Raw genomic sequence first — 11,613 nt, 5'->3', positions numbered from 1 at the left:
TTCTCATGCGTCTCCTCTCTTGTGAGGTGCTGGGTTGTTACCACAATCTCACATCAGCCCACGTTAACATAAGCGAGATAAGAGGCCCTCATATGTAACTGAGTGATCCATTAATCCATGTCAGCCTGCGGTTTCTGATATGCGGTGTAATTATAGTCATGTAAAGACAGCCTTAACTCTGTTAAGGAAGGCTGAACTGAGGGTCAATTCAGCAAAAAAGGTGACCTTTTTTGTTTTTCGCTTGGTTTGGACACAACCTCAGTGAAACTGTGCCTGTGGGAAATCATTATTGTTGCAGGTAACGCTGACAGAAGCAGGAAGACCGAAGCACAGCAGATGTGGGAACTTGTTAGGAACTTTATATGCCATTGTACCCTTCAAGAGACATCATTTCTAATTAGGTCTCCATGGATAACTATAGGCATCTGGACTCCTTCCTATGAATGGACACACACACACACACACAGAATGCGCTTCATTTCAGCCTCGTTTGAATTATGTTATTGTCATGTAGTGTCTGACCTAGAGCCAGTTGGAGCTATAGCGCCATCTGGTGGTTGTTTTAACCTTCAGCACGTCTCCTGCAACGAGGCTTTTTGCTCTTCATTCATACATATGAACCAGGTGTTCCTGTGGTGCTGCATGTCATTGCAGCCTGCAGCAATCTATCACTCGCCTCAGCGTTCAGTCGGGTCACTAATCTAAATATTCATCCATGCACGCATTGATTTTTTTCCAGATGTGGTCAACCTTGGATTGATCTCTCTGTGAACAGTTTATGTGACCAGCTAGAGGATGTAAAAATCTATCCGAGGCGGAGGAGCCATACCAATCCGATCCTGACTATCCAGAGAAAGCATTCTGGGTTTCCTCACAGTCTCAAAGAAGAGTAAAATTTGATTTTTCTGGGACTGGGTAATTATGGAAGAAGAATTCCATTATCTAAATATTGCCTCCTTAATTCTCTCATTCGTTTCCTTAATTTATGGTCAGAAAAAACGAAGATGGAGCTACTTCGTGACAGTGAACAAAAACGTTTGGAGGCATCAGGTTGTGGTTTTGTAACCCAAGAATACAGTACAAACTATTATGCATGTTGACAGTAGCATCATTTTGTGTTCCCGTTTTGCTCATTATGCAACGTGAATGAGTATAATGAAGAATTAATATTCAAACTTCATATCAGCCACTTCATTATTAGCATTAAACCTTTGCATGGCCCTGACTTATCCAATCGAAATAAACATTTACTGCTGCCAAGTCTGCTAAAATCATCGATCAAATGCCCAGCCAGAATTGCCAGAAACTTGCCAGTGAAAAAAAATAGTTTGGTTGAGATGCAGCTTCCTAAGAGACATTCATTCAAATATTATTCTGTGTATCGTGTGTGTATATTTGAGCCTGCATGGAGTTGAGAAAATCCACTATAAATTCAAGCTTGTGCACTCAATACTTGTTTTTGAAAATTATTGAAGTTATCTCATCAGTTAACCCTGAAATTGTTCTTTGAATAACCTATTAAAAGACAGTTCATGCTAATGATGAGTGTAAAAAGAAAAACTATTCGTGTAAATCCAAAGATCTCGGATAATTTCTCCTCAGCTTTTGTTTTGCTGCTTCGTTGTTTTTTTGACAAACCCACCAGCATAAAACTGAACATTGGTAAAAGTTACAAACTCGTTGGCGAACTTACTGCAGACTTGAGCAGCTAGGGAGAGACAACATGTGCTGCTCCCACAGGAATCAGCAGAGACCAAAGGAAGGTTTAAAGCAGGATGAACATTTTTACATGACTCACAGTGAACACTTTTATTGTTTTCTTGTTAATTGTGTGTACGTCGGGATTTCTTAGCCACAAAAGCTCTACCAACTGAAGTTTTTTTGTGAAAATAACATATTGGTTTTACTCTTGCTAAAATTCCTATTGGATTAGCACCGTTGTGTTTAAGTTAAATGCTACATTTCATCATGTTTTACAAGAATTATTGATTACATTTCATGAAAACGATAGAGAGAAAAACTATCAATGTGTTTTCCATGTGATTTATTTACATCTCTGAACAGAAAAACGTACAGGGATCCAGTACCATGGAAAAAAAAAGAAATATACATAGAATAAGCATTGAACTGTCGATAAATAGAAGAAGGTAAAACAGAATAAATACAAACTTGGAATGTGTCGAGCTTTTCCACTGAGGTAGAAGCTGCATTTACAATCATTACATCTGTCCTGCTGCTGCTGGTTTACCTGCATCCCTGACAGCATGAAAACATTGAGTCACTTTTGCATCAAATCGGCAAACATCGGTCTAACAAACTACATCTTTATGACCAGTTTTAAGGCACCTGGAAAGTAGCAATAGCTGGTTCTTTACTAAAAGTGATGATTAATGTGTTAAAGCTTATCCTGGTTAAATCAAGGTTTCTATCTCCTCTGTTATGAAATTCTTCGGTCGGTGACTTTGATAAAGTGCTCAATAGTAAACTGTGGTCACTTAGTATTAAATGAAAAATATACCTCGATTTCAGTGTGTAACTCCTGTCAGAGGTATTATTAAAGTACCTTTACTTTTTTCTAAGAATGAAAGACATCAGCAAAACATAAAACACACCCCACAGCAGTGCGTGGAGGAGTTACGACAGAGCTGACAGAACAGGACAATTCATCTCGGCTTATTTTGGTAAAGCAAACAGCATCTAAGCGCTGACGTCCATTTTTCTCTCTCTTTGAGTCCGTCGTAGGAGGGTTGCCCTGACAATATGTCATACGGGTGTTAGCACAGTAAGTCACAGACTTATTTTAGTACAAGTTCTCCTCAGCAAGTCCATCTGCAGGGAGACAAAAGGTACAGAGTGGATATTAGTTCTGTACATACATAGCTGATATTTACCCTCTTACAGATCTATTTTTTGCTTTGTTTTGTCGCACCTAGATGTTTCATATCATCTGAATTTTAATGTCAGACATTGGTAAACATCACATGATAATTTTGTTTGTTATGATAAAATCTAAATCAGGGAGGCTTTATGTGAAAAAGAATTGATTTGGTTCAGTTTCACTGCTGGATCTGTACAATCAAGAAGTAATTTAAACTGACAATATAACGTAGGCCTGGTGTGGAAAATGTTACTGAAAATGGAGAAAACATGGAAAAGTGGTGAACCAGGAATTGTTGGTCTGTCAAAATTATTTCTGGAACGCCTTAATGAGTTCAATGGAAACAATTTATTTGCATTAAAAAAAAAGTGTGATCAATAACCGGATGTTACTACAGGTGGAAAAGACGAAGAAGACGACAGGAAGTGGAAGGTGGACGATGTGTTTTTTAATGACTTATTGTGTGGACAAACTTATTCATGTTTGATTTTAATTGTGTTTCTTATTTAATGGGAACACAGCAGTTGCATAATTGTGTTGTTGTTTTTTTGACATTAGTGGAATATTGACAAAGTTTTGTCCACATTTGTAATTGAAACACAGCTACCAATTCTCAATACAGAGAAATAAAAATTTCTCCACAGTCATTTTTTTTTTTTGGTTTAAGTCGCAGCAATATTTACATGTACGGTCAGGTTGTTTTGGATCAATTTTTTTCCTTAATAAATTAAATCGTCACCTCAAAACGGTAATTTGAAAAACCTATTTTACCTGACAAAATGGAAATCTGTAAGGGGGTAAATATTTTTCTTCACAGCAAAAATAATGTATGCTTTAGGAAAGTTTACCTTGCTGGAGGCTCCTCTGCATGTAGTGGTTGAGTTGATGCAACTCAGTGTTTCTGCTTTGGTTTCCCAGCTGCACATTGAAGGGACACAAGGTGAAGCTGCCTGTGCTGACCGGCTCCCCTGAAACGAGGCCCTGCTGGTAGCTGCGGGAAACAACGTCAGGACTGGACGGACTACTTTTCCTAGAGACCACGTTCAGGTCTTTGAGGATGCTGTCCAGCGTGCGGTCATCATAGACCTGCTCCTGCTTTGGGAGAAGGGCTGAAGGAAGAGGTGAGCCTTGGAGCCAGTCAGCGTTGGCTGCCAGCGCCGCGTTTTGTAGAGGATTCAGGTCGCGGTGCAGGTTGAAGCTGCTGGCAAGAGAGGAGATCTGCTGGGCCAGGATGCTGATGGCCGCCTGCTCCCCCTCGTCATAGAGGTTCGGCTCTGCCGCTGCCGGAGACTGGGTGGGAGTCAGAATGCTGGAATGCATGAGAAGTTCTTGTTGGGGCACCTGATGAAGCTGAACCAGACTGCCCCCTTGTGGATCGTCCAGAAGGTTGAAGTCGTCCGGATGCAGGGACGCGCTCTCCCCTTGGCTCTCGCATGTTTCCGACACAAAGAAACAGTCGGGAACCAATCGAGCGTCGGCCGGACAAGCCTGGAAATCATAGTTTGGAGATGAAGATGAGGACGAGGAGGAGTGCGGGGAGCTGCCGGTGAACAGGTCAAAGTCTCTGTGTTCAAAGACTTGGTCAGCGGCTGTGAGTAAAGAGTCAGCAGGTGAATGGCGACAGGCGAGTCTCGTGTCCTGGTAGGAGTAGTAAGAGGGAGAGACGTCAGGAGAGGTTGGCAGCTGATCTTCACATGCATGAACATCCATCAGGAGGTCAGAGTTCAGCTCCTCCGGCTGCAGAGTGGAGCTGGACGAGGCTGGGCTGTAGGGAGGGGTGAACAGCGCGGGGCTCTCACCCAGGGGAACAGGAGAGCCGTTACCCTGGGAGGACGGGCAAAACACACAGTAAATGTCTTCCTCAGATTCCCTTCTTGTTGTGGTTCCAAGCTCCTCACTCTGGCTGCCACACATCCTCCGCCTTTTAAAACATTTAGTGCTGACGCTCCGACTCTGAGGCACCTCTGGAGCAAAGTAGAGGTAATTTGGCACAGACGGCGGCTTGAAGGCGGCGCTGCTGATTTTCTTCTGCAGAAATTTGGCCTCGGTTTCGCTGTGAGATTAAAAAAGATGTGTTAAGAGACTTTTAAAAGTGAAACACTGTCAGTTCGGGGTTGCCTCAGAGCCTCATCACACCTGATGATGTAGTTAGTGCAGCTGATGCTCTGGCACTCTGGGTCCTTGTTAGCTCGGATATAGATCCAGGTCCATGACAGATCTGTGCTCTGGAGCCTCAGGATCATCTCCACCTGGAATCCCTCTTCTGCCTGCACTGGAGAAAAAGGCAATTATGCTTATTATAAAGGAGAGAAACAAGTTATTCACCAATAAAAACCTGGCCGCTAGCTTTAGAAATATAGAAAATACTTACTTAAACTTTTATGAGAAGTTGCAGCCAGTGGCAGATCTTCAGGATGCAAGAGGCTGTACCATGATCGATTGATCATTTCCTCCCTTGAATACCCCAAATAGTATAAAACACTGAGAAAATAAAAATAAATAACAATCAGAAACCACAGACAGCGATCCCGGCCTAAAGATATGAAAATACAACAGGAAAATGTGACATAAATCCACTGTTTTGCCCAAATATGACCTACAAATGGCTTTTTCCACCACAGTTATTTATCTTTATGAATCTGTAAAAATTGATCCATAAACAACTCCATGTATTATTACTTCTGTAAACAATGCAATGCTGTGTGATCTCAACGTCAGGAGACGAAAACCGTTTGTATAATCTGACTGCGGTTGGGTTTACTTAGCTCCCTGACCATGTAAGAAAAAATTATATTTCAACAGAACAATCAGAAAAACGCATGAAGACCTGCTGTGCGAACGTAGCCTAAGCTGTGGAGTTTGCGTTCACCTGTCTGAGAGCTGAGTGAAGCCCATGTCCAGCCTGTGGGTGCTGCTGAAGCTGTGGCAGAAGTGAGAGTTGGCGCCGGTCAGGCGATTCACAGTGGGGGTGCAGAGGGCCACAAACAAAGGCTGGACGGTGGGGGCGGCTGCAGACGAGGGCTGAGGGAAGAACTGGAAGTTTCCTCTGACCAGCATGGAGCAGCAGCTTCCAAACTGGAGCTTAAAGGCTTTGGAGGCCAACATGCAACACACGAAGCTCCTCTCTGAGAAATATAAAGCAAAATGGAAATTTAGTCTTTATAGACGCTGAAACTTTGCAACCACAACAAAAGCACCCACACTTTACTTCTTTAGGTCGACCAGAGTTTCTAGGAACTTCCAATTAATAATCTATGAATTTCTGTTGCTTATGAATAAGACATTAAACAGAGGCCCATATTAGCCACAAGGCAGAACCAGAACTGGCATTTATCTTGTTGGAGTTGCAGGAAAGGTGAAGAAAATCTCCAACGCTCACTGCAGCACAGAGTGCAATCTTCAGGTCTCCATAACAACCATTAGACACTTCCTACATGCCAGGCAGAAAAAAAAGCATTTTCTGCTCAACAAAACTCTGTACTGAGATTTAATCTGGAATTTTGTTTCCATCAGAGGAGACTTGAGATTAAGCAGAAAAACACTCCAGGTGGGATGCTGTGTGCCTGACTCTCTTCCAAAGTCCCTGGGAAACTTACTGGAGTTTTATTTGAAATCTTGTCAAATAAGAAAATCTGATGACGATATAAACTGAAATTGGTCCATTTTTGGGTCTTCTGGATCTACAGCTACACGTCTTTTACTTCTAAATGGAATATTTTTCCACATACAAGAGTTTTATCATTTTTGTTGTGCATCTGGAGTATCTAAGACCAGCTTTATTTCAAAATGTGCAACCAAAATGTGGACAGTACAATCTGATTGCAGAAGAATTTGGTTTACTTTTAAGCTTAAAACTATAAATAAAGGAATGTATTGTTACCTGAAAATAAGTTGCTTTCCGTGTTGAGGTTGGAGCGAATAACATCCACATCAGATCGTTCCACCAAGTCATAGATTGTGTCTCCTTGTAGAACATCTACCTGGAAAAGCAACACAGGGTTACATTAACAGATCAAAGTTTATAAAGAAGCAAAACAACTAAACGTGAGGCTTCAACGCTCACCATGGACGGACCGAGGTATTCAGCCACATTTTCCGACACGTAAACCAGTCTGCCTTGAGCCGTGGTGACGAGGATGAACCCGTGCAGAGCGTCCAGGAAGGCCTCGTACTGCAGAGCGCTCTGGGACCGTTCCCCAGCCGGGAGCCCTGCAGGATGAAAGGACGAATTCAGCCTCTGTCTCTGCAGATTGTCACAGCTGCCATGTTCTTAATGTTGTTCATATAACACATTTAAACTGAGCATCATAATCCTCCCTGTAATGCAGAATGAATCTAGATTCGGTGTTGAAAAAAATATGCTGAAGTAAAAGTAGCACTATATCATTTCGAATAAAGTAATAGTAAAAAGTTATTAAAATTACGTCATCAACATATCTACATGCCAACATCTACATGTTGGCATGTAGATATGTGGAATTTTTTGGTAAGGCCAAAATAAGTGAAAATAATTCATATAAATAACAGAATTACAAAATAACAACATCCAGCAAAATAAACTTTTTTTTTTTTTTTTTTTTACAAATTACTGTCTTTCATTAAAGTAATTATTAAACTTTATCAAAAACTGCAGTTGTGTGTCTGGTGATTTTTGTTGTTGTTAAAACAAGCTTGTTTTTCACTCAGTGGAGTTATTCACAAAGAGTATCAACACTCAAAAAACTCACTCAAGAAAAAGCAAAAAGTACAGCGTAGAAAAAATACTCATAGAAGCAAATTTTTTTTCCCCCCGCGGTTACTCAAATAAAAGTACTGGAGTAAATTTAACTTGCGATAAGTTTGCAGAACTCACCCTGGAAGAGGACAGATTTGCGGATGTAGGTGCAGATGGCGGCCATGGAGTGAAGGTACGACATGCGCTCCTGGTCCTCCTGGCTGATGGGGAGCAGAGAGCGCATATTCCTGATTTCATGGTTGATGTGGTCTCTCCGGGCTTTGGAGGCTCCTTTAGTGGACCTGTGGGAGACCATGATTGCTGGTGTGAGAGCTGTGACCTAAAAATCTACAAAATTCTCAAAAAAAAAACTAATCTGGTTCCATTCTGTTCACTTCAAAACAAAACACAGATTTGGCCTCGTCTGAGCTAAAGCCCACTTTGAATATGAAGAGTTCCTATGGAAACGGCTGACAGGAGAGGCTGAGTAGAGCGATGAGGGCTCTCCATGCACTTAGTCTGCATGATCAGAGTCTGTCTGGGTCCATCCTCACAGAGCCTTGGGTTTTTATAGCTGCCGGGGCTACGGGCGTGGGCGTCACGCACACAGGATAGGAGGGGCGGCCGAGCTCCTCGTTCTCCCTTCATTGCCTTATAAAGTGGGCGTCCTTGGAGCGGGAGCACCCCACGTCACACCACACAGAAAGTGCCACAAAAGGAGAGTGAGATCACTCTGTATCCAAGCATGAGCACAGTCAAACTCCTGATCAGATATTAATATTAAATTCAGTCAAGACGTGTTTATAAATAGGGCTCAGGAATTTAAAAAAAAAAGGGGATAAATTATTGGATGAGTTTTGAGAGCATCACTGAGGCTGAAGCACATTTTTCTCCACCTTGTGTCTCAACAGCCTATAAAACGTCATAACAATAAAATGCATTAATCCCAACCAGCAAACATACAGGAAAACTGGGAAGGTGTGCAAATGGAAATTTTAATTGCTCCAATTATGTCACTTCTTTTTATTTTTCTTTCATTTAGAAACCAGCTCAGACTGTGCAGAAGCCCTTCAAATCAAAACAAGAATTAAATGCACCTGGCTCACAAACTGGACGGCATCTGATTATAAAGAGACAATTTTCAATATGAAGAAAAGTCACAGAATTGCAAGACATCGGTGAAAAAAAAAGAGAGAATAATTACTCAGTTGCTAGATGACAAGAAGTAAGTTGGGTTTTTACAAACCATTCAATAAAAACTGTCAGTTTTGATTAAGTGACTACTTTAATGTTCTTTATTGAAATTTGGTACAAACAAACAACAAAATGAATTTATTAATTATTAAGCAGAAAATGTATTATGTAGTTTTCAAAAGCGTTTTTAAAAAAAAACAAAACAAAATTGAAAAGTGTGGCCTGCATATTTTCAACCCCCTTTTCTTTGATAGCACTAAATAAAACACAATTTAACACAGCTGACACTTGGAGCACTGTTAGGTTAAAAGACCTACTGACAGGTAAACACATTAATCAGAGAAGGCCCATGGTAACTCTGGAGGTGCAACAGAGACCCACAGCTCAGGTGGAAAAAATCTGTTGCAACTACTTGCTTCATAAATCTTTAGGAGTGGCAAGAAAAAAGCCACTGTTGGAAGAAACAGAATAAATCCAGCTTATATTGCCACAAAACATGCAGGGAGATGTAGCAAATGGGTGGAAGAAGGTTATATGAGAGCTGAACCAGCAATATAACATACTGTGGGGATGAAGTTGAAAAATAACTATATTTGTGATTGTAACACGGAAATATGTGATAAAAGTCACGGTTTGGTTAAATGATTCTGTTCCAGTAGAAAGAATCAACTACCACAACATTCAATTAACCTGTGATGTAACCTGTACCACCAGAGGCACACGCACCCCCGTTTGAGCACCGATCAGAGAAGAAGAACTGACCTGAACCTCCTGCAGGCGGAGCGGCGCTGGTCTCCGGGCTGATGGTGGGATGTGCACGGAGAGCTGACGGGACTTTTGCAGGCGTTGCACCAAAGAGCCATTGTGGCGATTAAGACCTGCGAGTGCAGCGCATCCAAGGTGTTTCCTCTTCCTTCGAAAGGAAAACCTTAACTTTTCATGCGGATGAAGGCAGACAGCTGTTTGAGGGTCAAACCCGCAGCCTCTTCGCATCTCAAGCCTCCGCGGTCTCTGGGTGATGAGTGCCAGCCACTTGCTGCCGCCCCTCCTTTTATAGCCCCCCTCTAACCAAACCCGACACCTCTCAGAGAAAACTCCGCGGGATAATCTCACTTGTTGTGACGCGATGACAGCCGACCGAAGCCAGATATATTTAGTTTAACGACTCCTAATAATAATAACCCGCCGGACTGGACGTGGGAGTCGGTTCTGCAGGGATGTGAAGCGTCATTATGAAAGAAGACAAAAAAACTGTTGATTCTTAAAATGCTTAACATCTCCAAACAATAAGCGGCCCCTGATAGTTTTAAATATTAATCTATGAAGGCTTTTCTCTGTGACGTTCTCCTCTAAGGAGCTTTATTTAGGTCCAAACACTCAACCGGACCCTGGATAATTCGGGCTGGAAGTGATTTCCCACTCAGAACCTGCATGATGACTCAATTTTACACACTGCGTCCGCACTCTTGTGTTGTTCATTAAGACTTTGGATTGAGGAGATTTACTTTGCTTCAAATAACCAATAAGTTCGCTTATGTAAGCGCAGCTGTGATTTTAGGGATTCATTGGTTACATGTGAAGCTTGCAACAGGGTCCAGTGATGGCAGAATAGCTTTTTTCTTACACACAACAGTTTGAATTTGTCACATTTCTCAGAAAACACTGAATGCAATCAGTATTAGTCTAATCATTTAAGACATTCAGAGGGATAATCTGCACTGTGAAAATATAAAATAATTACTGTTTACTCTGTAGGTTATCTATGCTTCACAAGATTCCTTAAAATAGCAAAAAAGAAAAACTTGCAACATGATCGACTGTAAAGGTTTCTGCATTTTGCAAGGCGTCTAAAACTCTTCTGTATTTTCTTTTTAAGATTCTTAGTGTTAAATGAGACAAGAATGAGTTAAATAAAAATGTAACAAAGAAAATCAAAATGATGTAACCAATTATATTGTTAAACTATATTGTTAAGAATCCACAAAGCAGTGGCTGATTTTTATATGGTCAACGTGGCTCACTGCCCAGGGTGGGATAGTTTCAGAGGGTGACAAGAGCAATTAAACATAATAAATAAATAGTTAAAGTTATTAGTATTTTAGAAAGTCTTTGCAACAAACTTTTTTTTCTGTAAATTATTTTGCATATCAGCTCTAGAGGAAATACATTTGTTGTGCAAAGTAAATACTGAAAATTAAGCTGCCGACAAATGAAGCCGAATGACATCTGATAAGGGCTGCACAGTGGCGCAGTTGGTAGAGCTGTTGCCTTGCAGCAAGAAGGTTCTGGGTTCGAGTCCCGGCCTGGGGTCTTTCTGCATGGAGTTTGCATGTTCTCCCTGTGCATGCGTGGGTTTTCTCCGGGTACTCCGGTTTCCTCCCACAGTCCAAAAACATGACTGTCAGGTTAATTGGTCTCTCCAAAATTGCCCCTAGGTGTGAGTGTGTGTGTGTGCATGGTTGTGTGTCCTGTGTGTCTCTGTGTTGCCCTGCGACAGACTGGCGACCTGTCCAGGGTGACCCAGCCTCTCGCCCGAAACGTTGGCTGGAGATGGGCACCAGCACCCCTCCCGACCCCACTGAGGGAAAAAGGGTGCAAGAAAATGGATGGATGGATGGACATCTGATAATTCCAGTAGTTTAATAATTTTGCCATTTTCTAAGTTAATGTAATCACGATGTTTAGATAGTTAAGGTTACTTGATAAAAAGTTATTATTATTGTGTGTGGGAGTGCACTCAGGGCTCATTTCTTACAAGAATCACCCATGATGTAAGCTGTTGCAACTCTTTACAGGCAACATGATTTATTAATGCTTCTCACTGTAC

At 41.5% G+C, this 11,613-nt stretch overlaps 1 protein-coding gene across 1 annotated transcript; it reads right to left on the bottom strand.

The window, feature by feature from the left end:
* Positions 1-2,027: 2,027 nt before the first annotated feature.
* npas4l (neuronal PAS domain protein 4 like) lies at positions 2,028-10,039 on the bottom strand. The gene is made up of 9 exons (XM_008430224.3): positions 9,549-10,039; positions 7,731-7,894; positions 6,942-7,087; positions 6,759-6,858; positions 5,748-6,003; positions 5,250-5,359; positions 5,015-5,150; positions 3,727-4,931; positions 2,028-2,829 (listed from the first exon to the last, which is right to left on the bottom strand). The coding sequence occupies exons 1-9, from the start codon at positions 9,647-9,649 to the stop codon at positions 2,801-2,803; spliced, it is 2,247 nt and encodes a 748-aa protein (XP_008428446.1). The 5' UTR covers positions 9,650-10,039; the 3' UTR covers positions 2,028-2,800.
* Positions 10,040-11,613: the final 1,574 nt, after the last annotated feature.

This window comes from Poecilia reticulata, chromosome 15, assembly GCF_904066995.2.
Source record: "Poecilia reticulata chromosome 15, P_reticulata-male-v2, whole genome shotgun sequence".
In the NCBI taxonomy this organism is placed as follows: Eukaryota; Metazoa; Chordata; class Actinopteri; order Cyprinodontiformes; family Poeciliidae; genus Poecilia; species Poecilia reticulata.
This window is presented reverse-complemented; position numbering and strand designations above follow the sequence as displayed.